General features: G+C 47.3%; 1 protein-coding gene across 2 annotated transcripts in view; it reads right to left on the bottom strand.

The window, feature by feature from the left end:
- Positions 1-27,533, bottom strand: part of EVC2 (EvC ciliary complex subunit 2) — a 167,990-nt gene that overhangs the window by 42,181 nt on the left and 98,276 nt on the right. For both annotated transcript variants that reach the window (XM_068277224.1, XM_068277233.1), the window contains exons 13-16: positions 20,085-20,244; positions 10,305-10,765; positions 7,927-8,131; positions 388-504 (exon numbers count right to left, since the gene is read on the bottom strand). In XM_068277224.1, the coding sequence (XP_068133325.1) occupies positions 388-504; positions 7,927-8,131; positions 10,305-10,765; positions 20,085-20,244 (943 nt within the window). The remainder of the gene's footprint in view (positions 1-387; positions 505-7,926; positions 8,132-10,304; positions 10,766-20,084; positions 20,245-27,533) is intronic.

Genomic DNA, 27,533 nt, shown 5'->3' with positions numbered 1-27,533 from the left:
GATTGGGATGAAATTAAATTCTTGGTCATGGTTTCTCTTTAAGGTGTGCTTTTAGGTTTTTCCCCCACAATGACTGGCAAAAAAAATGGAAGCTAATGAGCGTAGTGCACATCGCTGGCCATCATACCTGTCTATGACTTTCTCCTGTGAGCGTTCTTATATTTTATCAACCAAAATCCCTTTGATAACCTTCAACCAAACTAAACATCAGCTAAATGTGAAGTGAATAGATCCCAAGGGAACCTGTCTCTGCAAATGATTAAATGGGTCTCATTTCCCCAACTGCATCTTCCATTCAGACGGCCAGAGAGTGCAAATCAAAAGCAAACAGTCAGGTAACTGGATAAGTCTTCCGCGTCTGCTCTGGTCGCATCTCATTTTCATTACCTGCTTAATCTTGTCATCTGTAATTTGTGCTTCATAAATCAGGACTTTATCCTCGGCAGATTTCTTCTGGATCTCCGCCGCTCTGTCTTGGGGATGTTTTGTCGTTTTTGAACCTGACTGTAAAAAAGAAAAAAAAAAAACAGATAAAAAAAGAGAAAGAAATACAAAGAGCAATTGCACAGAAGCTCATTCCATGGGAATAAAAGCAGGTTATGTAAATACAATATATGCTTGGCTGGAGAAAGCATCTGCGCTTAAATGACACTGGTGGGAAACGGGTGGCGGCACAGTCACCGGCGCTGCTGGCAAGAGTTCATTCCAGCATTATATTATCATCTCTGGAAGAGTCACTGGAGAGTGAAGAAGAGGAGACGGCTCCTGTTAATGATGTACTATGTGTTCTCCTGTACATTAACCGCTGCCGTGCTGCCAGATTTTGCCTCTCTGTCACAAGAGCAGTTTAGAAATTGTGCGTAATTATTCAGAATGGCTCTGCCAGCAATCAGACAAATGCAAATTACACAGCTTCTTCCTGATACAGTAAAAGCAAGCCTGATAGAAAGTAAAGTTATGACACTAAGGATACCTTAGCCCTTTTAATAATTCTAAAAAGGGGGGAGCAGGCATGTGTAGGAGGCTCTCCTCATGCCCACTGCTCCCCCCGTTCTCCTCCGTCCCCCTCCGTTAAAGCCTAAGTAGTGCGCTCCTGGCTGCATGATCAAGGGCATGCAGCGCCTGCGCAGTGCCCACCGACCAGGAAGGAGGGGGGACAAAGACAATCGGAGGAGCGGTCACCATGAGGAGTGTCTCCTACACATGCCTACTCCCCCCATTTTTGAATTTTAAAAGGCTGCAAAGGGGGGGGGGGGGGGGGCAACACATAAAAAGGGAAGCTGATGTCCAAGAGAGCTGTGCATGAAAAAGAGGGTGTGCAGTACATGGATGTAACACATGGAAGAGGGGGCTGCATATGGAATGGGAGGGGCTGCAGTACATGGATGATACACATGGAAGAGGGGGCTGCATATGGAATGGGGGGTGTGCAGTACATGGATGTAACACATGGAAGAGGGGACTGCACATGGAATGGGGGGTGTGCAGTACATGTATGTAACACAAGGAAGAGGGGACTGCGCATGGAATGGGGGGGGGGTGCAGTACATGGATGTAACACATGGAAGAGGGGACTGCACATGGAATGGGGGGTGTGCAGTACATGGATGTAACACAAGGAAGAGGGGACTGCACATGGAATGGGGGGTGTGCAGTACATGGATGTAACACATGGAAGAGGGGGCTGCACATGGAATGGGGGGTGTGCAGTACATGGATGTAACACAAGGAAGAGGGGGCTGCACATGGAATGGGGGGGGTGCAGTACATGGATGTAACACAAGGAAGAGAGGACTGCGCATGGAATGGGGGGTGTGCAGTACATGGATGTAACACATGGAAGAGGGGGCTGCACATGGAATGGGGGGTGTGCAGTACATGGATGTAACACAAGGAAGAGGGGACTGCGCATGGAATGGGGGGGGGTGCAGTACATGGATGTAACACATGGAAGAGGGGACTGCACATGGAATGGGGGGTGTGCAGTACATGGATGTAACACATGGAAGAGGGGACTGCACATGGAATGGGGGGTGTGCAGTACATGGATGTAACACATGGAAGAGGGGACTGCACATGGAATGGGGGGTGTGCAGTACATGGATGTAACACAAGGAAGAGGGGACTGCACATGGAATGGGGGGTGTGCAGTACATGGATGTAACACAAGGAAGAGGGGACTGCGCATGGAATGGGGGTGTGCAGTACATGGATGTAACACATGGAAGAGGGGACTGCACATGGAATGGGAGGGGCTGCTGTACATGGATGTAACACATGGAAGAGGGGGCTGCACATGGAATGAGAGGGCGCTGCTGCACTTAGAAGGGAAGCCCCAATATACTTGGCCTAGAGGTGAAAGAAGTATAAATCCAGCCTTGGGAACCGTAATAACATATAGTAGAATGCAGTTAATTATTCAGGATACTTTTACATGAAACATCCTGGTTTCAGCATCAGAAACACTTCCTATATAGCTATATATTGCTGTGTACTTGGTATATAGCCCCGCCCACCAAGTTAGGCTTAAAGGGAAGGTCCAAGCAAAAAAAAAAAAAATGAGATTCACTTACCTGGGGCTTCTACCAGCCCCATGCAGCCATTCTGTGCCCTCGTAGTCACTCACTGCTGCTCCAGTCCCCCGCTGGCAGCTTTCTGACCTTGGAGGTCAGGGCCAAATTGCGTACATTTTTACACATTCCCGCTAGTGCAGGAACATTAACACATACATTTTTACGCGTTAGTGGTAAACCGCGTAAATTTTTGTTCCTGCACTAGCTGGAATGCGTAAAAATGTATGCAATGTGGCCCTGACCTCCGAGGTCAGAAAGCTGCCAGCGGGGGACTGGAGCAGCAGTGAGTGACTACAAGGGCACAGGATGGCTACATGGGGCTGGTAGAAGCCCCAGGTAAGTGAATCTCATTTTTTTTGCTTGAACCTTCCCTTTAAGGCTCATACACACATCAGACTATAGTCTTTGGAAAATGAAAGATCACAGACCAATCTTACCACCCTTCATGTAGTATGAGAGCCATACCTTCACAGTCTTTTCTATGGAGCTGAACTCCACATCAGAAAAAAATCTTTGCAAGATGCTTCACACACAGATGCTGTACAGACACAAACGATCAGTATCTGCAAAAGATCTGTTCCTGCCAAAAATCCATTCCTGCAAATTGCAATGATAGTCTATGAGATCTGCAGATCATCATACATACATGATTTAACTGACATTCATCTGCAGATCAAGAAATCATCTGCAGATCTGAAAATCCATCCTGGTGGATCTGATCTGCAGATGAATGTCAGTTAAATCATGTGTGTATGATGATCTGCAGATCTCATAGACTATCATTGCAATTTGCAGGAATGGATTTTTGGCAGGAACAGATCTTTTGCAGATACTGATCTTTTGTGTCTGTACAGCATCTGTGTGTGAAGCATCTTGCAAAGATTTTTTTCTGATGGGGAGTTTAGCTCCATAGAAAAGACTGTGTAGAGTATGGCTCTCATACTACATGAAGGGTGGTAAGATTGGTCTGTGATCTTTCATTTTCAAAAGACTATGGTCTGATGTGTGTATGTGGCCTTAAGGTGCATACACACATCAGACTATAGTCTTTGGAAAATGAAAGATCACAGACCAATCTTACCACCCTTCATGTAGTATGAGAGCCATACCTAACACAGTCTTTTCTATGGAGCTGAACTCCCCATCAGACAGAAATGTTTGCAAGATGCTGCACACAAAGATGCTGCACACACTCAAAAGATCTGTAGCTGCAAAAGATCTGTTCCTGCCAAAAATCCATTCCTGCAAAATGCAATGATAGTCTATGGGATCTGCAGATCCTCATACACACATGATTTAACTGACATTCATCTGCAGATCAGATCCACCAGGATGGATTTTCAGATCTGCGGATGATTGCTTGATCTGCAGAAGAATGTCAGTTAAATCATGTGTGTATGATGATCTGCAGATCCCATAGACTATCATTGCATTTTGCAGGAATGGATTTTTGGCAGGAACAGATCTTTTGCAGATACTGATCTTTTGAATGTGTACAGCATCTGTGTGTGCAGCATCTTGCAAAGATTTTTTTCTGATGTGGAGTTCAGCTCCATAGAAAAGACTGTAGAGTATGGCTCTCATACTACATGAAGGGTGGTAAGATTGGTCTGTGATCTTTCATTTTCCAAAGACTATAGTCTGATGTGTGTATGCACCCTAAGCCTAGGCTGTTTATTATGCAGAATTCTCTCCCCAGAACATTCTAGGAGACCAGAGAGGTTTTCTATTGGCCTTAGAACTATCAGTAAACAAACAATCCGCAGAGATTACCGGTACCTGCCAGTACCAGTGATAAGTGAAAATGTTGATATTCTTTTCGCATTTATTTTCGCGAAAATAATGTTAAATTTGACTTTCAAGTGAAAATGCCATCAAAAATTGTTTTGTTATAAGTTTGTGATTTTTTATGCTAAAACTAAACGATTTTGCGCTTTTCAAATTTTTTCCACAAATTTTCGCAATTTTTTTCCTTTGTGAAAGTATAGTGTATTTTCGCAATATTTTCTCAAAATCAAAAATAGCATTGGATAAGGTGCTTAGCGCCAGTACAGGTGCCCTTTACGAGAGAAAAATACAGACATTTCCCTGTTATTCCTGGCACTAAAAGAACAGCGGGAATTCCAGCAGAAATGAAGACACAGATTTGAACACACTGACGGTCATGCTTGATGAGTGGTCAGCACCGTATTCTGCATGTCAGAAGCCACACGTGACATCTTTTGCCTACCTCTTGTAGTATGTGGTCTTGGGGAGATTACCATGTAAAAGGTTGCAGCTCAAATGCACAGTACAAGTACGGCATTACATTTTTGTTCACAGTACTGTACCTTCCCCATCGCTAGTGTAGAGATTAAATTTAATAAAGCATTTAACAGGGGCGTAACTAGAACTCACAGGGCCCCCCTGCGAAACTTTGGATGGGGCCCCCTCCCACCTTTTCTCCGTGCCCAGACTCCTCCAGCATTACTACAGTACACAGCACTTGGGGAGGGGTGGAAAGGCTGGAGGTAGAACAGGCTGTACACAAGACCATGCTGCACACTGAATAGGGACTGTCTATAAATCTTGGTCTGCAAAACTTTGTATGATTCCTTATCAGTGGCTGAGCAGATGCAGTCATTAGAACAACTGAGCAAAGAGCAGAAATTTTTTTTCTCTCCTTACCCTTAGTTGTCAGTCTGCCAGGATGGGGCCCCCTGTGGCTTCTGGGCCCCCCTGCAGTTGTATCCCTTGCAGGGTCTATTGTTACGCCCCTCCATTTATACTTACCTAGGGCTCCCTTCATCCCCCTTTAGGCCCTCGCTGTCCTCCCAGGCCGATCTGATCATCCACTGGCCGTCTCTCTCTCTCTCCAGTCGGCTCAGTAGAGCTGTACTGTGCATGCGCAGCCTGGCCACGTGCACGCCCGTCCTGCTCCTACCACCTGGAGCGTTCTGCGCCTGCAACATTTTGATTGGCTTTAGGAACACGTTCCCATTCACCAATCATTGCACTACGGCAACAGGGGCGCGTGCAAATGCGATTGGTTGCAGCAGCTTGTAGACACAACGATGCATATATATATATATATATATATATATATATATATATATATACATATATATATATATATATATATATATCTCATCTTTTCCTGCTACTGTTATAACTTCCAGTCCAACTACCAGTCAACAGCAGCCCTAAAAACAGAAAGAAATGAGTAATGAAATCCCATAGAAGCCCCGCCAGACTAGAATCAGAGCCCATACTAAGAAGCCTGACAGGTGAGATTGATTAGATCTTCCGCAATCAGATGGCATGAAGAAAGAAAGCAGATGAAGTGCAATTAGCAAACAGGAAGTAAATGAAATGCCAGCAGGTAGGATTTCAGATGACATTGCTACCTAATCACATTTCCCTCCGTTTGGAAATATCTCAGTACATCATCACGCTGTCTGTGACCTATGGAAGATGGAGGAGAGAAGGAAGTAGGTTTATCAGAGCCACATAACAAGCGGTCCGGAGGATGAGTAAGTCATCTAGCAGGCTAACAAATGCTACGTAATTCACTTACAAGACACATTACCCAATTACCATGGAAAATCTCCAGACCATTATACTTGAATATGAACCATTCTCCGGTGATAACACACTATTTTATGACTCGCTGAATTGGCTTTAGGAAACGTAATATGTGAGACCTCCTGCAATGCATTGTCACAGGGCAATACAATAGAATGGAGGCAGTCCTAAATGCAGAAGAGTCACTATGGTCAGAGGAGTGGCTAGGCTTTTCAGCACCCGGGGACAAAGAACGTTTTTGCTCCCCCCTCTGGTCAAATTGGGGTTAGGCAAGCATCAGAATGTGGGTGTGGATGGGTGGAGCCAAATGTACAAATGCTGTTTAGATAGCCAGATGTTCCTCCCTTCCCCTCGTTTATATAGTCAGATGTACCCCCTATAGTTAGCCAGATGTGCCCCCCCCCCTTTTCTGCTGCTGTTAACACTTCTGCACTGCTCTGCAGAGGGTGGGAGAGAAGCAGGGGCACTTCAGGCAGCCAGTAGGCTGCCTCTCACTCACTTGGGGGTGTGGTGGCCATGCTCTGCACTCCCTTAAAGTGCTGCGCCCAGGGACATGTGACCCCCTTTGCCCACCCATAGCTACGCCTCTGACTATGGTTGGTGTCACCCGGTGCGGAAACTCATGGTGTCACCCTCTCTTACCCAATGAGCCTCTAATGGCCCATACTCATGGGCTACAAATGTCGCCGCAACACGCGGCGTGCGCGTGTTGCAGCGACAGGTCGCCCGTGAGTATGCGGCGTTGCACGGGCGTGCACCCCGAACCGTCGCTCGTCGCTGATGTCGCCGGGCGATTGAACCGCTCAATCGCCTGGCGACAGTCGCCGCCTCAACTGTCGCTAGTCCGCGTGAGTACACGGACTAGCGACAGCAACAAGATTGTAATCCATTGGGCTTCCGGCGGGGGGAGGCGCAACAGCGACAGCTTCCGCCGCATCAGTTGCCAGGTCCCTCCGCCGTGTGTATGCAGAGGGACCTGGCGACGAGCTGTTGCCGGCCTGTCGCGCACACGCTCACGTGTGCTGGCGACAGGCCACTTTTGTCCCTCATGAGTATGGGCCATATCCTCACCAGGTAGTAAGGTTGCTTGTTATGGGCAATGTTTAGATGATTGCTATGTGACCCTGGTGACCTCTAAAGTCCGTTATCAGCTCAACATGGAGCAGCCAGAGAAGAGCAGGAAGGAGAAGTATATCAGGCAATTGCCTGGTCTGTATTTATATAGCCTACTCTGCTCTACCTTAGCTTAGAGCTTGGTGTTGCCCCCTCTGCTGGTGACACCTGGTGCGGTCTGCACCTACCGCACCCCCCTAGTGACGCCACCGCCTAAATGGAACTGTTCTCATCTCCATGGCCATTAAAGCTGGACTCATGGTTCAGTATGAAACAATTGCTCTCTCCACGCCAGTCAGAATTAAGGCTGGTTCACATGGGTGTTTTTGTGGCGTTTAACGCGGCTTTTTTTTTTGATCTACCGCCATTCAATTCACATGAATGGGAATGTTAAGAGCTGGCTTTTGCAGGCTTTCTTGAAAGCCTGGCGGTAGATCCCGGCGTTGCATCTTGTCAGTAACATTTTGCTTTCAGAGACGGTAAACGCCGGGAAACAATTGCAGAGACCCGAACTGCTAGCCTTGAAGGCTTCCCAAAAGCCTTCAAAAGCTAGCCTCTAAACGCTGGTGAAGCCCGTCTGAACCAGCCCTTAGATTTGATAGAACCTCTCTGATGGGGACTCATAACAGCTGTTATGTACAGAGTGAGAAGAATAGGAAGAAGAGGACTTCCTCACCTGTCTCTCAGCCTCCAGCAGGAGGTGCTCTATCTTCTGTATCTCGGCACTCCTCCAGTCGCTCTGGTACTTCTGCAGCAGCAGCCTCCCTCGTACTTTAGGCAGAGCCAGAGTAATATCCATCTGCGAGAAGCCACAGTGGAACTCCTGCTTTATCTTATGAAGATCTTCTTCAGACACACACAGAGGCAACAGAAGGACCTTCCTGCTTGGGCAAAAGTTATTATTTTCATTTTCATGTAATCAATTAAGGAAACATTTTGTTTTATACACACAGTATATTCTGATTATTTCTCCACACATTCGCCTCCTTTATGTAAAGGATCAAAAATCTCCCAAAACACATAAATAAAAAGTACATTTCTCCCAGAGTAAAACGTGCTATAAATTACTTTTCTCATACGTTGCTGTTCACTTACAGTAGGTAGTAGAAATCTGACAGGTTTTGGACAAGCCCATCTCCTCAAAGGGGGTTTCTCTGGGTTTTCTTTATTTTCAAAAGCACTTAGTGAACAGCACTTGCTTTGTCCAACTGCCCTAATAGTGTGAAAACAGGTGGTGGTGGTGGTGGTGGTGTTGGGGGGCGGGTGGGGGGGGGGAGGAGATGGGGGGCTGCATCTTTGTATATACAGTATCCTTTCCAGGAAGTGATTTTGTAAAGAATAAATGAAATACTAAGAATCCCCTAGGAAGAGATGGACTAGTCGAAACCTGTCAGTTGCATCAGATTTCACTAATTACTGTTAGTGATAGCAACATATTGTCATGGCCGAAATTGTTGGCACTATAGACATTTTTCCAGAAAATCAAGTATTTCTCACACAAAAGTACTGCAGTAACACGTTTTGCTTATTCGCTTTGTGTGTATTGGAACAAGACAAGAAAAGGGAAGACGCCCCCCCCTCCCCACGTTGCTGAGCGCAGCCCCCCTTCACATCGATGCTGCGCAGCTCCTCTTCCTGGATTATGGCCCCGTATTAGCCGGCCGAGTATTCGCAGTAAGCCGGAGCCGCGGGCTCCTTGCTACTGGGCATGCGCGGACAGGATCACGCGGCCATGATCCAGGAAGGGGAGCTGCACGGCCATAATGTGAAGTGGGGTCGCGCTCAGCAACGGGGTACTTTCAACCACCAAGGGAAGCCTCAATAGGATTCTGAGGCTTCCCTCTCTTCAGGGTATCAGCTCGGGTTCACTTTAATAAACAAGGTGACATTTTTGATAGTAAGGTGTCATTCAGGGGCATAACTACAAACCATGAGGCCCCAAATGAACCTTGATGGGGTCCCCCCCCCCCCAATGTTCACACCCTTTCCCTGGTGGCCATCACAGCCTTGGGGTCCATCTCACAAGGGTCATAAAACAGATGTGGACATTAGAATCTTCACACCCATAACAAGTGTAGCCCCAAAAACACCAGATCTGAAGGATGGACCCCTGTATCAGAAGGAATGAAGTAGTAATTGGTGCCCCATTACAGCTCTGGGTCCCCCTGCAGTGGCAACGGCTGCTTCCTTGTAGTTACACCCCTGGCCTCATTCACTTTAATGATTTTACAACCGGTAGAATATGGCTTTCAGGCAATGAATTGTGGCTATGTGAAGAAACAAGGCATTTAGCTGCTCTTGAACCATTGCTCGACAACGTGTAACATCGCCAACAGGAAAGACTATCTTAGTTGAGCCGCCCCATGACTACTCACATGAAGAGGTCAGGTGGTTTTCTATTTAGTTGCATGGACAGTGGTATTCAGCTCCGTAAAACACTTACCGCCCCTGGTGTGAATTAATTCTAAAGGCACAAAATACAGTATAAGTTCATACCTTTGCTGACTTTTCATAACTAGGATTTTTAGGCTACTTTTCCACTGCAGCGTGAAATGTTTGCGTCCAACAAAAATCTTATGACATATTTCTGATTGGTGAAAATTCGATTGTAAATTTGTACGCATTTTTATGCAAATTTTCGTACGCAAAAATTTGCATTAGTCAAATATAACATAATCTGCCTAGTAACAGCTTAGTCATGACTGCTGACAACTTCCTGTAACCATAGATTTAATGCGAATTTTCATGCAAATAACGCAAAATTTTGCATTGCTATGTGTTGCTTATGCAAAGCATTGTAGCATTGTACGTGAATCGTACGCAATGTCCGAAAAAATTATGCGGGACCTCAGATTTTTTCATGCGTATGAACGCATACGAAAATTCGCACTGAATGGAAACAGCCCCATTCACCACCATTAGTTGCCAAATCAATGCGAATTTTCTGAGAGAAAAATCTGACAAAATGCACAAGTGGAATCTTAGCCTAAGTGTTGGATACAGGAAAAAAGAAACACTTCTACTGAAGATAATACAAAAGTGGAGGAGACGTACAAGAATAAGAGCAGTTCCCAGTGTCTCAGGTTCTTCTGTTCTTTCAGATTAAGTTTGAGTTCCTCGTCAAGTTTGCGCATGGTGCTCTCCAAGGACAGTTTCCACTCGCCAGCCTTGTCGTTCTCCTCCTTCTCCAGCTGCTGGGCCAGCAGCGCCGCCTCTCTCTTTTGCTCCTCTAACGCTTGTTGGAGGTGCAGTCTCGGCACATTGAGTTTCAACATATCTGGGATGATTACAGTGCTCTGGATGTTTCTGAGATCTTCAATTGCCTTCTCTGTCAGGCTATATTTAATCTGCTTTAATTCATCTACGACCTCATTATCGTGCCTCTCATACAGCTCTTCAAGCTCTCGGCAATGATTAGAGAAGAGCTTTCTCCAGTGGTCTAGGTAGGGCTGCACTTCCCTGGAGGTCCTACACATCTCCTGCACGCTGGCCAGCTCCTTCTTCTGGTCTCTCAGCTGCAGCAAGAAGAGGATAAGAAGCACATATATGTTTAAGACAGTGTAATGGTTAGGGCTCTTCCTCTGTCATAGGTTCAAATCTCATCTCTTCCTGCTCCATAAGACCGAACCTATTTTTGGGGGAGACTTCCTAATGCTGGATACACACTATGAGATTTTCTGGCCGATTTACTGTCATATCGATTATTTCCAACATGTCCGATTTGCTTTCCGATCGATTTCCGAGCATTTTCTGATAGATTTCCGTTCACTTTAATAGGAAGTCGATCGGAAAATTCTCGGAAATTGATCGGAAAGCAAATCGAACATGTTGGAAATAATCGATCTGACAGTAAATCGCCTAGAAAATCTCATAGTGTGTACCCAGCACACCACTGCTACAGCCTATAGAGCAAGCTCTAGTGGCTGCAGCTCCTTCACTTTGAGTCCACCAGGAGAAAAGCACACTTTAAATCTTGTCTTTAAGTGCCCTGTAAATCGTGTAACTCTAAATGATTTGGCTTTATACTATTGTAGGGACATCAGAATAGGATTATGGCGGGATTAGATTGACTATGGTGGGATTAGATTGTGAGCTTCTCTGAGGGACAGACTATGTCCTGTATATACATTAGAAATATTTTGGCAAAAATGATATTTGATATTTTATGGATATACTGTACACAGTTATCACCATTCTATATTGTTTCCAGTGTAAAGAGCTGAGCAGCGCTACTTAAAAACAGATGAATGCTTACCTGCAAAAGTGTGCAAGCCCCACTAATGGGATAAAGTACACACTGAGCACACACATGACCTGTCTACCGCTTGGAGGATGTTGGTTTCCTCTAACAGCTTGCATGCAACTTGTTAGGTACTCGTCCCTCCCACTGTCGTAGAAGTCTTTCCTCCATGGGAGGGGACCTAACACTAACTAAATTATACCTATGCATATGCATAGCCTGGGCGCGCTATCAAGTAAAATTGAAAATTGCGTAAAAAAAGTGGGATCAGCGCATCACCAGGCCGCCACCGATTGGCCTCAACTCAGAGATGCGCTGAGCCCCCCCAGGGACTGCAAACGCACCTTGAACCAAACAGAGGCTCTGCATATACACCAAAAGCAAAACTGTTAAGTGGGAGCAGCTGGCCGGAAATAAATTAAAACATAGTAAAGAGCTGAGCAGCGCTACTTAAAAACAGATGAATGCTTACCTGCAAAAGTGTGCAAGCCCCACTGGTGGGATAAAGTACACACTGAGCACACACATGACCTGTCTACCGCTTGGAGGATGTTGGTTTCCTCTAACAGCTTGCATGCAACTTGTTAGGTACTCGTCCCTCCCACTGTCGTAGAAGTTTTTCCTCCATGGGAGGGGACCTCAAGGTGCGTACACACGTCAGATAAAAATGAAAGATCACAGACCAATTTTACCCCCTTTCATGTAGTATGAGAGCCATACTCTACACAGTCTATTCTATGGAGCTGAACTCCCTATCAGATAGAAATGTTTGCAAGATGCTGCACACAAAGATGCTGTACACATGCAACAGATCAGTATCTGCAAAAGATCTGTTCCTGCAAAAGATCCGTTCCTGCAAAATGCATTCAAAGTCTATGATATCTGCAGATCTCGTACACACCTTGTTTAACGGACAATTATCTGTAGATCAGATCCACCAGGTTGGATCTTCAGATCGGCAGATAATTGTCTGATCTGCAGATGAATGTCCGTTAAACAAGGTGTGTACGAGATCTGCAGATGTCATAGACTATGAATGCATTTTGCAGGAATGGATCTTTTGCAGGAACAGATCTTTTGCAGATACTGATCTGTTGCATGTGTACAGCATCTTTGTGTGCAGCATCTTGCAAACATTTCTATCTGATGGGGAGTTCAGCTTCATAGAATAGACTGTGTAGAGTATGGCTCTCATACTACATGCAAGGGGGTAAAATTGGTCTGTGATCTTTCATTTTTATCTGACGTGTGTACGCACCTTAACACTAACTAAATTATACCTATGCATATGCATAGCCTGGGCGCGCTATCAAGTAAAATTGAAAATTGCGTAAAAAAAGTGGGATCAGCGCATCACCAGGCCGCCACCGATTGGCCTCAACTCAGAGATGCGCTGAGCCCCCCCAGGGACTGCAAACGCACCTTGAACCAAACAGAGGCTCTGCATATACACCAAAAGCAAAACTGTTAAGTGGGAGCAGCTGGCCGGAAATAAATTAAAACATAGTAAAGAGCTGAGCAGCGCTACTTAAAAACAGATGAATGCTTACCTGCAAAAGTGTGCAAGCCCCACTAATGGGATAAAGTACACACTGAGCACACACATGACCTGTCTACCGCTTGGAGGATGTTGGTTTCCTCTAACAGCTTGCATGCAACTTGTTAGGTACTCGTCCCTCCCACTGTCGTAGAAGTCTTTCCTCCATGGGAGGGGACCTAACACTAACTAAATTATACCTATGCATATGCATAGCCTGGGCGCGCTATCAAGTAAAATTGAAAATTGCGTAAAAAAAGTGGGCTCAGCGCATCTCTGAGTTGAGGCCAATCGGTGGCGGCCTGGTGATGCGCTGATCCCACTTTTTTTACGCAATTTTCAATTTTACTTGATAGCGCGCCCAGGCTATGCATATGCATAGGTATAATTTAGTTAGTGTAAGGTCCCCTCCCATGGAGGAAAGACTTCTACGACAGTGGGAGGGACGAGTACCTAACAAGTTGCATGCAAGCTGTTAGAGGAAACCAACATCCTCCAAGCGGTAGACAGGTCATGTGTGTGCTCAGTGTGTACTTTATCCCATTAGTGGGGCTTGCACACTTTTGCAGGTAAGCATTCATCTGTTTTTAAGTAGCGCTGCTCAGCTCTTTACTATGTTTTAATTTATTTCCGGCCAGCTGCTCCCACTTAACAGTTTTGCTTTTGGTGTATATGCAGAGCCTCTGTTTGGTTCAAGGTGCGTTTGCAGTCCCTGGGGGGGCTCAGCGCATCTCTGAGTTGAGGCCAATCGGTGGCGGCCTGGTGATGCGCTGATCCCACTTTTTTTACGCAATTTTCAATTTTACTTGATAGCGCGCCCAGGCTATGCATATGCATAGGTATAATTTAGTTAGTGTTAGGTCCCCTCCCATGGAGGAAAGACTTCTACGACAGTGGGAGGGACGAGTACCTAACAAGTTGCATGCAAGCTGTTAGAGGAAACCAACATCCTCCAAGCGGTAGACAGGTCATGTGTGTGCTCAGTGTGTACTTTATCCCATTAGTGGGGCTTGCACACTTTTGCAGGTAAGCATTCATCTGTTTTTAAGTAGCGCTGCTCAGCTCTTTACTATGTTTTAATTTATTTCCGGCCAGCTGCTCCCACTTAAAGGGAACCTAAACTGAGAGGGATATGGACGTTTTCCTTTTATACAATACCAGTTGCCTGGCTGCCCTGCTGATCTCTTTGGCTGCAGTAGTGGCTGAATCACACACCAGAAACAAGCATGCAGCTAATCCAGTCTGACTTCAGTCAGAGCACCTGATCTGCATGCTTGTTCAGGGGTTGTGGCTAAAAGTATTAGAGACACAGGATCAGCAGGAGAGTCAGGCAACTGGTATTATTGTAAAAGGAAAAATCCATATCCTTCTCAGTTTAGGTTCCCTTTAACAGTTTTGCTTTTGGTGTATATGCAGAGCCTCTGTTTGGTTCAAGGTGCGTTTGCAGTCCCTGGGGGGGCTCAGCGCATCTCTGAGTTGAGGCCAATCGGTGGCGGCCTGGTGATGCGCTGATCCCACTTATATTGTTTCCAGCCCTAGATATTGTGGCACAGCCTTCTGCAATCAACAGACAGGTTTCCAGTGTGCAAGAAGTGTAACAGGGCCTCTTGAAGTGAATTACCTGACCAGCTGCAGCCATATCCTGCACACATTACTAGTCATAGCCGGATCCCACCCACATTACCAGTTGCAGCAACATCCGACCCCCATGACCAACCACAGCCACATTCTGCTACAAGACCAGACACAGCCACATCCGACCCACATGACCAACAACAGCCGCATCCTGCTACATGGCCAATCACAGCAACATTCCACCCACATGACCAACCAAAGCCACATCCTGTTACATGGCCAATCACAGCTACAGTCCACCACATGACCAACCACAGCCACATCCTGCTACATGGCCAATCACAGCCACATTCCACCACATGACCAACCACAGCCACATCCTGCTACATGGCCAATCACAGCTACAGTCCACCACATGACCAACCACAGCCACATCCTGCTACATGGCCAATCACAGCTACAGTCCACCACATGACCAACCACAGCCACATCCTGCTACATGGCCAATCACAGCAACATTCCACCCACATGGCCAACCATAGCCACATCCTGCTACATGGCCAATCACAGCTACAGTCCACCACATGACCAACCACAGCCACATCCTGCTACATGGCCAATCACAGCAACATTCCACCACATGACCAACCATAGCCACATCCTGCTACATGGCCAATCACAGCCACATTCCACCACATGACCAACCATAGCCACATCCTGCTACACGGCCAATCACAGCAACATTCCACCCACATGACTAACCATAGCCACATCCTGCTACATGGCCAATCACAGCTACAGTCCACCACATGACCAACCACAGCCACATCCTGCTACATGGCCAATCACAGCTACAGTCCACCACATGACCAACCACAGCCACATCCTGCTACATGGCCAATCACAGCAACATTCCACCCACATGACCAACCATAGCCACATCCTGCTACATGGCCAATCACAGCAACATTCCACCCACATGACCAACCATAGCCACATCCTGTTACATGGCCAATCACAGCTACAGTCCACCACATGACCAACCACAGCCACATCCTGCTACATGGCCAATCACAGCAACATTCCACCCACATGACCAACCACAGCCATATCCTGCTACATGGCCAATCACAGCAACATTCCACCACATGACCAACCATAGCCACATCCTGCTACATGGCCAATCACAGCCACATTCCACCACATGACCAACCATAGCCACATCCTGCTACATGGCCAATCACAGCAACATTCCACCCACATGACCAACCATAGCCACATCCTGTTACATGGCCAATCACAGCCACATTCCACCACATGACCAACCACAGCCACATCCTGCTACATGGATAATCACAGCTACAGACCACCCACATGACCAACCATAGCCACATCCTGCTACATGGCCAATCACAGCTACAGACCACCCACATGACCAACCATAGCCACATCCTGCTACATGGCCAATCACAGCCACATTCCACCACATGACCTACCATAGCCACATCCTGCTACATGGCCAATCACAGCTACAGTCCACCACATGACCAACCACAGCCACATCCTGCTACATGGCCAATCACAGCTACAGTCCACCACATGACCAACCACAGCCACATCCTGCTACATGGCCAATCACAGCAACATTCCACCCACATGACCAACCTTAGCCACATCCTGCTACATGGCCAATCACAGCTACAGTCCACCACATGACCAACCACAGCCACATCCTGCTACATGGCCAATCACAGCTACAGTCCACCACATGGCCAACCACAACCACATCCTGCTACATGGCCAATCACAGCTACAGTCCACCCACATGACCAACCACAGCCACATCCTGCTACATGGCCAATCACAGCTACAGTCCACCCACATGACCAACCACAGCCACATCCTGCTACATGGCCAATCACAGCTACAGACCACCCACAGCCACATCCTGCTACATGGCCCTCACAGCTACAGTCCACCCACATGACCAACCACAGCTACTTTCTGCTACATGGCCAATCACAGCTACAGTCCACCCACATGGCCAACCATAGCCACATCCTGCTACATGGCCAATCACAGCCACATCCCACCCACATGACCAGGCACAGGCCCATCCCACCCGCATGACCAATTGCAGCTGCATCCCACGCACATTACCGGCCACAGACACATCTCTCCCACATCACCAGCGAAAGCCACAGCTCTCCTACATGACCAGTAACAGCCGCATCCCATCCATATGACCAGTTGTAGCTGCACCCCATACACATGACTAGTTGCAGCCATATCCTACCCACATGAACAGTTGCAGCCACATCTTGCCCACATGACATGTTGCAGCTGCATCCCAACTACATGATCAGTCATAGCCGCATCCCACCCACATGACCAGTCACAGCTACATCCCATGCACATGACCATTCATAGCTACATCCCATACACATGACAAGTCGCAGCTACATCCCACCAACATGGCCAGTCTCAGCTACATCCCACCAACATGGCCAGTCACCAGTCACCGCTACATCCCACCAACATGGCCAGTCACCGCTACATCCCACCAACATGGCCAGTCACAGCTACATCCCACCAACATGGCCAGTCACAGCTACATCCCACCAACATGGCCAGTCTTAGCTACATCCCACCAACATGGCCAGTCACCAGTCACAGCTACACCCCACCAACATGGCCAGTCACAGCTACATCCCACCAACATGGCCAGCCATAGCTACATCCCACCAACATGGCCAGTCTCAGCTACATCCCACCAACATGGCCAGTCTCAGCTACATCCCACCAACATGGCCAGTCACCAGTCACCGCTACATCCCACCAACATGGCCAGTCACAGCTACATCCCACCAACATGGCCAGTCACCAGTCACAGCTACATCCCACCAACATGGCCAGTCACAGCTACATCCCACCAACATGGCCAGTCACAGCTACATCCCACCAACATGGCCAGTCACAGCTACATCCCACCCACAGCCACATTCTACTACATGACCAGCCACAACCACATCACTAGTGGCAGCCACATCACACTCAGATTGACAGTTGCAGCCGCATCTGAGCCCACACATGACCATTTGCAGGTAGATCCCACCCACACAAACAGCCACTTCTCCCCTACATCACCTGTTGCAGCCACATCCTGCCCACATGACAAGTTGCAGCTGCGTCCTACCCTGTTTTACATTAAATAAATGTACTCCCGATCACTGGAATTTCAGCCTCTTTGATAAGATCATTCTTCATGTCAGGAGTGTGTACCAGCCCTCAACGCTTCTCTACTCCCTATATAAGGTTCGGCTCAGTCCTAGGATCACGGCAGGGAATAAGAAAAAACTGGATGAAAGGGTGTTATCATGTATATGGCGCTGCCAAAATACAATCTGAGAATCGCTGACACGGACACAATTTAGTTACTGTCACAACATTTTAATCTTCCTCCGCTACATCTAATGTGTTTACTCGCCAGATTTGTGAGAATGTTTATCCTCGAGTCACCTTCTCCCATGCAGCAAAAAACAAACCCAATGAATATCAAACTTACACAAAAAGGCAATTAACGGATCCTTCACAAATTGCTAGACAGTCGACTACAAAACCAATCTGCCATCATTGAGGAACGGGCTATCACAGCGGCGCTTTTTATGATGGACGCCGTAAAGATTGCCGAAACGATCAATTCGGTCATACTCCGGCTTCGAGATGCGGGAAAAGCAATGCTCTATTTTTTTATTTTTTTTCCAAAGGGAAAGATTAAGATGAAAATGCTAAAGTATTCTAATAAGCGAATTCTTAAACTGCACACGGAGGAAAAGATATAAACTCTACCCACATTCCGCTGCCGCCGCTACACAAATGAGTCACTGTGTGCAGCGTTATTCATTAATAGTGCCAAACTGTTAAAATGCAAATGAGATATTTCTCCCCAGAACGTGGTCCCCTGAGCCGCTAACCGTGGCATACAAATTGCTAAATCGCAATTTGTCTTTGGAACACTCGAGGATGTGGGAATGGAGAAGTTAGAGAGCTGACAAGTGTACAGATAGCCGGGATAAGCCTTAATGACAAAAGCCAGACGAGGTTACCCGTCTAATGACGCATTTCATTCCTGTGCTTGTGCTCTTCATAACAATGGAAGATCAAGAACTTCTCTCTCTGAAGTCATTATCTTTGGACTGCAGGTTCTTAAAGGGAAGGTCCAAGCAAAAAAAAAAAATGAGTTTTACTTACCTGGGGCTTCTACCAGCCCCATGCAGCCATCCTGTGCCCTTGTAGTCACTCACTGCTGCTTCAGTCCCCCGCTGGCAGCTTTCTGGCCTCGGAGGTCAGAGCCGAATTGCGTACATTTTTACACATTCCCGCTAGTGCAGGAACATTAACGCATACATTTTTACGCGTTAGTGGTGCAACGCGTAAATTTTTGTTCCTGCACTAGCTGGAATGCGTAAAAATGTATGCAATGTGGCCCTGACCTCCGAGGTCAGAAAGCTGCCAGCGGGGGACTGGAGCAGCAGTGAGTGACTACAAGGGCACAGGATGGCTACATGGGGCTGGTAGAAGCCCCAGGTAAGTAAAACTCATTTTTTTTTTTTTGCTTGAACCTTCCCTTTAAGGAGCACCCAAAAGGTGCTGAATGGACGGGCTGTGCTATGCTACGGTGATTTATACTTCCACTCTCTAATATGCTTTTTTTGCTGATTTGGGGCACATGCAGACCCTCCCGTACCAGAACTCTGTGCAGGGAGCAGCAGCAGTAAATACGGACACTGCTAGTAGACAAGACAAGACACAGCATTTATATCACGCTTTTTTCCTGGTGGACTCAAAGAGCAGCCACTAGGGCACGCTCAGTAGGCAGTAACAGTGTTAGGGCTGGTTCACACTCGGCTCTTCCCCGCGATCACGTTTGGGTCCGCAATCGCGATTCGGCATGCAAAGTCTTGAGATTCTCAGCAATTTGCGCTAGTGATTCATGTTCAATAGAACGAAAATCACAGCACGATCGACTCCAAGACATTGCCTGCAGTGCGCGAGCGGAGCCGCTGCCTGTAGGGAACCAGAGGATCGGTTTGAAACGGTGTGGGCACAGGACATCTGCAAGGGGCTGGAGGAAGCCCTAAGTTAAGGTTCCCTTTAAACAATACCAGTTGCCTGGCAGTCCCTCTGTATTTCTGCTCAGTAGTAGTGTCTGAATCACACACCTGAAACAAGCATGCAGCTAATCTTGTCAGATTTCTGTCAGGAACAGCTGATCTGCATGCTTATTCAGGCATAGGCTAAAAGTATTAGAGGCATAGGATCAACAGGATAGCCAGGCAATGTGCAATGATTAAAAGGAAATAAATATGTCAGCCTCCATATCCCTCTCACCTCTGGTTCCCTCTATGAACTGCTTTGTGGAGATGATGCCCCAAGCACAAAATATTCAGTTGGAAAAACCACAAATCTTTGCAAATATTACCTTCTGTAAAATATGACGGGTCCTCTTTGCGGTTAGCTTTTGGTGCAATTTTCGGGTTTCCTGTTTCAAAAGATTTTCCAGCTTTTGTTTCACTTTCAACACTTCTGACTGCGCCCTTTCCAAGAGCAGCTCCCCCTGGCTGTCACTTATGTATCCAGCCCTAAAAACAGATAATCACTCAGTTACTAATGTGACAGGAAATGAAAGAGGAAAATACAAGAGGATCTGTAAATGTATTCAAATAAAGAAAACCTGATACTTTCCTCGGGAGGGGGAAGCCCGTGTACCCTAACGAGGCTTTCCCCATCCTCCTCAGCCAGCTCGATCCAGTAATGGCAGCCCCAAACAATAAAAAACAATGAGAGTGGCCTGCCTGCAGGTGCACTAGGGGCTTTCTGCTCGGGCTCAGTCTTTATCTCCCCCAAATTCCGGGGCCAAATTCTACGACTTTCAAAGTCGCAGATTTTGCTACCCAGGGGAGGCAGAGCTTTGCACTGTAGCTGTGCCTCCAGTCTATTCAATCACAGCCGATCTCCGCCTCTCCCCGACCCGCTCAGTGAAAGAAGACTAAGAGGGGCGGGGAGAGGCTGCGATCGGCAGTGATTGAATGGACTGGAGGCAGAGCTACAGCACAAAGCTCTGCCTCATCCAGGAAGTACCGGAGGATTTTGCCACAGGGATTTTGGGGGGGATAAAGATCTCGTACGACCGCGGGGATGAGTCGAATCATCTTTGCTCTTAAGGCTGAAGAGCATTCTAAAATAAAAAGAAGTACTGTATTTTGCGCCGTATAAAAAAATGGGGAGAAAAAGTCCCTGCGTCTTATACGTCATCAGTACAAGCACGCAGTAGAGGAAGCATATGGAGATGCCGGGTGTCTACAGTCCTCGTGGCAGCATGGATCTGGTAAGCCGCTGATGCTGCAGACACTTAGGGGGGAAATATATACAATAGGGATATCGGAGACTCGCAGGGATATCGGAGACACGCAAGGGGGACCGGGGGAGATGCACATGAGGGGCAGGAGGTAATTAGAGGACAAGAGCTGAGGCACATGGGTGAAGGGGGGGGGGGGGACAGAATGACACATGAAGGAGACAGGACACAGGAGGACACATGGGGAGAAGGGGCTATAAGACTACCCCTCTTCCAACACACACCAAATAAAAATTAAAAAAAACATCATATACTGGTGCTATGTATGAATATATACTGGTGCTGTACTGTATGTGGTACTCAGTATATAGGCTCTCCCTCTCTCTAAGTAGATTGGTGAGCTCTCCTTGTCTACCTGTTTATCAGAGCGGTATGGAAGAATAGATTGCGCTGTGCCCATAACACACGCCTCTTTCACCCTTCTGGCTCACCCTTGTATCCTATTTACCTCCTTCTCTGCCTCACAGATCTCGCACATGTGCACCTGCGCTGCTTCACTACAGTCCTCAGCAGGGAGATCTGAGAGTCGGTAACAGGATAGGGCGTATCACCCGGCATCAATGACACCCGGCGTATAAGACGACCCCTGACTTTTCAGAATATTTTCAAGGGTTAAAAAGTAGTCTTGTACTCCAGAATATACAGTAAATGCAAAGAAAAAGTACCAAATAGATAAGGTGGCCACACACTCATCGATTTTCTTATTCCATTCCTTACAGATTCAATTCATCTGCTGGGAATGGATTCCCCAAAATGTCAGATTGACCGATTTTTGATCGTTTTGACTAAAAATCGATCCAAAGTATCAATCAGACAGGATGGAAAACTTAAAACAATTTTGGGCGGGGAAAGAGCATTGCCAGATGGACGGCCTATAGCCTTGCACTGCATTGAACAATGTAACTCTGCAATTTGATCGATTTTCAATAGATTCCAGCAGGGAGTCGATTTAAAATCGATCGAATTGCAGAGTTGCACTTTTCAATGCAATGCAAGGCTATAGAATCTATTGGGAATTAATGTGCCGTTGGTGGTGGGAATCAATTTCTTCTGAATCGATTATTTTCAAAAAGTAATCGATCCTACATCTTGCAGCATATCCAAGCGACGTATGTGAGTATTTTCGGCCCGGAATTGGCTGCATCGTGGATCGGCATGCTCTTGGCGGCACCGATTTTCATCCGATTATAATAATCAAATCGGATGGTCGATCGACCCCTAAGTCGTTTGATGCATGGCCACCTTAAGTGTATGTCCGGCACACCGGCTTAACTGAGCTTTTCCTTATATGATTTATAATTTAAAGCCTTTATTTTGTGTCTGCAGGGATTAGCTGAGTATTCTGAGTTGTAAGATTAAATAGTTTATTCCCAGTGTGAGCGGAACGTAATTCCCAGCTGTCCATTTCTGACAGACAGGAAATAAGGGTGACCCGCTCCAGTCCTCGCTGAGTCATGCTCGCTGGATAGGACTCCGCAGGCAGGGCGACTATAGGGAGGTTAGGTAATAGATTTGTAGCAGATTGCAGGACAGGAAGATTAATTTCCCCCGCAGCATTTTCAAACAAATGAATGAGAACGAATTAAAAAAAAAAAATGAATCTGCTCTCCAGAAAGATATGAGCTGGCTGCCAATTGGGAGATAACAAAAGCGCACGGAAAGAAGCAATTTATTGTTTTGTCCAGGGAAGTAAATGTGTACAAACAAAAAATAAAAGGTTGATTATAAGTTTTGTTTATGAATTTATATATATATATTGGTAGGGAGAGGTTGGCGCGTCAGGCTTGTAGCCACAAGGTACTGCATAGGCGCACATGTAAGAAAGGTGCCGCTGCAATTTGGGGAAAGTGGCTAGTAAAATGTCGGTAACAGGGGCGTAACAATAGACCCTGCAAGCGATACATCCGCAGGGGGGCCCAGTGGGGGGAGAATTTCTTTTCCCTGTCGTGAGAGACTGACGACTAAAGGCACGCACACACGCCGTACTTTTACAAACACCCGGTCCGTCAGACCCTCCCGCGGGGCGGTCGTTCCGCTGACAATTGCACGTGAGTGCAAGCTGTCGGCAGACTGATAAGAGAAGAAAATTTGCAATTGCGCACGACAACGCACGCAAAAACGCTAGCGTATAATGAGTTATCACGGTTTAGTGAATCAAGCTCCATGTGCGCCTGTGCGTGTCAAAAACATGCACATTTTATCACAGAAGCTAACAGGGTCGGACTGGGACACTAAGGGCCCACCGAGGAAGTTTCAGCCTGGGCCCCCCCCCCGCCCCGCCCCTATTTTGGGCTCACATATACATGTACTGTAGAAAGTTTGCATGATTTTATGGTAGGGAATAGATTATAAACCCTTCTGAGGACAGTGTCCAATAGGGATACGTCCGCATGCGGCGCGCACAGCGCGCCGCAGCAAAAATTAATGAGTGTCGCCACGCACTGGAACATGGGCGTGGTCAAGATGGGTCATGGGCAGACTTTAAAAAAAACAACACACAAAATAAGTAGCGGTTTTATTCACAGAGATTAGGTCCGACCAGATACATTTTAGATAAAATAATCAAGTAGTTACATGCCTCATGATAATTCATCAAGTAGTCAAATGGCAGCAGATTTTCCGACAAAATGCAATCAGATTGGCGGCAGATATCCCCACAAAATGCAATCAAATTTGCAGCAGATATCCCCACAAAATGCAAATAGATTGGCGGCAGATATCCCCACAAAATGCAATCAAATTGGCGGCAGATATCCCCACAAAATGCAAATAGATTGGCGGCAGATATCCCCACAAAATGCAAATAGATTGGCGTCAGATATCCCCACAAAATGCAATCAAATTGGCGGCACATATCGCCACGAAGTCAGGTCCCCTGTTAGTGGGGGCCCCCATGCTGGAAGGGGGTGCAGTGGGCACAGAGCGGCAGGGAGGGGGGAAACCTCCCCCTCCTCCCTCACCTGGAGCTCCCCCCTCCCTCACCTGGAGCCCCCCCCAGTTTAGGTAAGCAGGTCACAGGTGTCCCCAGTTAGGTAGGTCTAAGTTCCCCCCCAGCTTGGTAGGCGGGGCAGTGGGCACTGAAAGCGGCGGGGAAGCATCCCCCCCTCCCTCACCTGGAGCCCCCCCCGTTTAGGTAGGCAGGCCGCAGGCGCAGGTCACAGGTGTCCCACAGCACAGAGCGGCGGGGAGGGGGGAACCTTCTCCCCCTCCCTCACCTAGGGGCCCCCCCTTCCACGCTCCCCCTTCCGCACTCCCCCTCCCTCCAAAATTGCAGCCAGCGGCAGCGAGCGGGGAATAGCTTTACCAGCATGAAGACATCAGTCATCAGAGGAGATCCATCGCTCTGCGTGCTGCTGGCTGGTTTCCGTCTCTCCTGCAATGCACTGACCAATCACGCTCTTGCAGTACTTCCTGTGAGAGCGTGATTGGTCAGTGCATTGCAGGGGAGACGGAGACCAGCCAGTGGCACGCAGAGCGATGGATCTCCTCTGATGACTGATGTCTTCATGCCGGTAAAGCTATTCCCCGCTCGCTGCCGCTGGCTGAGATTTTGGAGGGAGGGGGAGTGCGGAAGGGGGAGCGCGGAAGGAGGGCCCTAGGTGAAGGAGGGGGGGGGGGAAGCTTCCCCCCTCCCCGCCGCTCTGTGTGCCCAATTTCCCCCCTTCCTGTGCTGTGCCGGCTCTGGGGCCCCCTGGGGCCCCCAGGAGGCGGGGCCCACCGATGGAATCATCGGCAGTTCGGTGGGTCAGTCCGAGGCTGGAAGCTAATGTAATTGATAGAGAAAATGCGTGCACTGCTTTACTGCTGTATATTTTTATCTGTATGGGAAAAACACATTCAGGTGTGCACTAGCCAAGTGAATATAAATGGTTCTTACTTTACCTGTGCAGAAAGCGCAGGGGGGGGGGGGGGGGGGGGTCATCTAAAGTGTTGCAGGGGGGGACTAGTGATTTCTAGTTAAGCCCCTGCTCAGTAAGATTACTGATATTCTGCTATTGGGCAGTGGCTAATACTGTATCTATCATTTGTACCAATATTTAACTAGGTGTGGCTCCTGAGGGAGCTTTAACAGTGAAACCGGTCGGGCGTGGCGAACTGACAGTTGGACGGTGTCTGGCATCTTGATACTCAGTATTTTCATCTGGGTCCCTCTCGCAAATGTTTTATTGGGAATTCATGTGGAAAACTTTTTGGAAGTGCTGTGGATACACTTTGGTGAAAGGGAGTACGGCAGAAGAAGAGCCAGCTGCTGGTCCATTTAAGCGTTATAAGACCTTGTAATTCGGTCCTACACCTTTCTGGTAAGCGTGTCTGCTATGATTCTGGTGTGGTGGTGGAACACTGAAGTCAGCGCTGAAGTTTTAGATCATTTTTTTGTAGTGTGCTGAAGCATTGGATTTTTAGCTGCGACAGCTCTATGTTTTTCATTTAAAGGTTTTGGAGCGCTGATATACGTCTTTGATTGTAATGTTTTACTATCACCTAACCCTCTTCTCACACAGAACCCAGGGGTGTCAAATTCAAGTACAAAGTGGGCCAAAATTGAACACTGGGAATTTGCGTGCCAACCTCAATGTCTAGCGGCCACCTCCATCCCTTATAAAGTTCCATGATGTCTAATGCCTCTTCCCTGCCCTATACAGTTTCCTGGTGTCTAGTGGCCCTCCTCCCTGCCCTATACAGTTCCCTGGTGTCCAGTGGCTGGATAGTGTACCGGTTTAGGGCTCTGCCTCTGGCCCAGGAGACCTGAATCTTGGCTCTTCCTGTTCAGTAAGCCAGCACCTATTCAGTAAGGCATCCGTAGGCTAAACTCCCTAGTGGCTGCACTTTGAGTCCACCAGGAGAAAAGCACAATATAAATGTTATTTGTCCTGTTTAGTGGCCCCCTCCCTCCCCTATACAGTTCCCTGGTGTCTAGTGGCTGCCCTGCCTCTCCTATACAGTTCCCTGGTGTCTAGTGGCCGCCCTCCCTCTCCTATACAGTTCCCTGGTGTCTAGTATCCCAACTCAATCTCCTATACAGTTCCCTGGTGTCTAATGCCTCTTCCCTCCCCTATACAGTGTCGGGGGTGTAATTAGGGGTTTGGCAGGGGCATGGCTTAAGAGTCCCTCTTTTTATCTCAAAAAGTTGGGAGGTATAATAATGGTATAGCATAACAAGCGGGGTCAGAAAGTCTCCAGAAAGCGGTTTCTGAAATGATGCTATGTATCTGGTTTAAATGCAAAGATGTTTTTTCGGCCAACTCAATCTCGAGAAAACAGAGAAAGCCCATCCACATGTACAGTATACAGTCCAGTCACACGTCGCCTGAGTCAGACAGGAAAGAAGCAATAGGTCCGGCATTGTAACTAGAGGCACATATTTCACCAGCACCTGCTCTAGCTGAAAGTGCGCCTGTCTATTTCTATTCTCAGTAAGAACAGCCTAACAACGCTCACCCAGTCACACAAACATAAAAACAACATACTGGAGCGAGTAATGTCAATCTCTCCTTTGTGACATTCATTGTATTCCCACCAGAAGCCGTCCCTGATTCATTATGGATAAGGGCTCTGACATTGATTTAGATTGATACCCCATTGTGCACAGAAATGAGATGTGTCACCTGATGGGCTTTGTCATCTGTGGTCTTGTCAAGTCCCTAACACAGGATTCAATAAAACTAACAAAAAAAAAAGTATTACATTTTCTGTCTGAAGTGAAAGGCGCAGCAAATAATGGGAATCCTACAGGTGCCTGATTTCTGTAACAGTTTAAGAGATCCCTGGGTATTATGTAATGTGGGGCCCTCTAATAGGCGAGAGGGGGGCTCTAAGGGCTATTTTACTGCACGCGATTCGCTGCATTCTTAAGGACCAGAGACTGCTGGTACAAAAAAAACAAACAAAACAGAGCTTACTGATGTCCCGCCGCACTCATCCGCCACTCTTGCATCGCTGAAGTCTACTCGCTCTGCCGTTGCTATGACAGCAGAGCTCTGTGAGCTGGTCAGGAGCCGATTTAATTGGTTCCTGACCCTGTGATCAATCTTTGCCAATGAGATTGGCTCACAGTAATAATGGGGTCAGGAGCCAATCAAATCGGCTCTTGAGCGGCTGATGGAGCTCTGCTTTCATATCAACAACAGAGTGAGTGGCCTGCAGTGACAGGAGAGCAGCAGGTCTGTGCGGCGTGGTAATTGAAATCTACGCCCTGGCAGGAATAAGCAGCTATAAACAGGGCGTAGATTTCAATGACTGTGGTTCAGAAGCAGAAGCATCACAAATCATGGGAACCCTTTCAAACCAGTTTGATTTGCTTGCGATCTTGTTTTTGTCTGATGCAAGCGTCTGTCCCGCTGCAGTTTTTTCAGCATTTGTGCTTGTGTTTCCAGTATCCAGTGAAAATCTCAAAATGCAATCGCAGACATAAAGATTGTAAAAATTGCGATGAACCTGCATTTGCCATTGCTTTTTGCAATATGCAGTATAAAAAGCCCTTAGTCCTGTTCCCATACCTCAGAATAGGCCTCT

Source organism: Hyperolius riggenbachi, chromosome 1, assembly GCF_040937935.1.
Source record: "Hyperolius riggenbachi isolate aHypRig1 chromosome 1, aHypRig1.pri, whole genome shotgun sequence".
Lineage (NCBI taxonomy): Eukaryota > Metazoa > Chordata > Amphibia > Anura > Hyperoliidae > Hyperolius > Hyperolius riggenbachi.
This window is presented reverse-complemented; position numbering and strand designations above follow the sequence as displayed.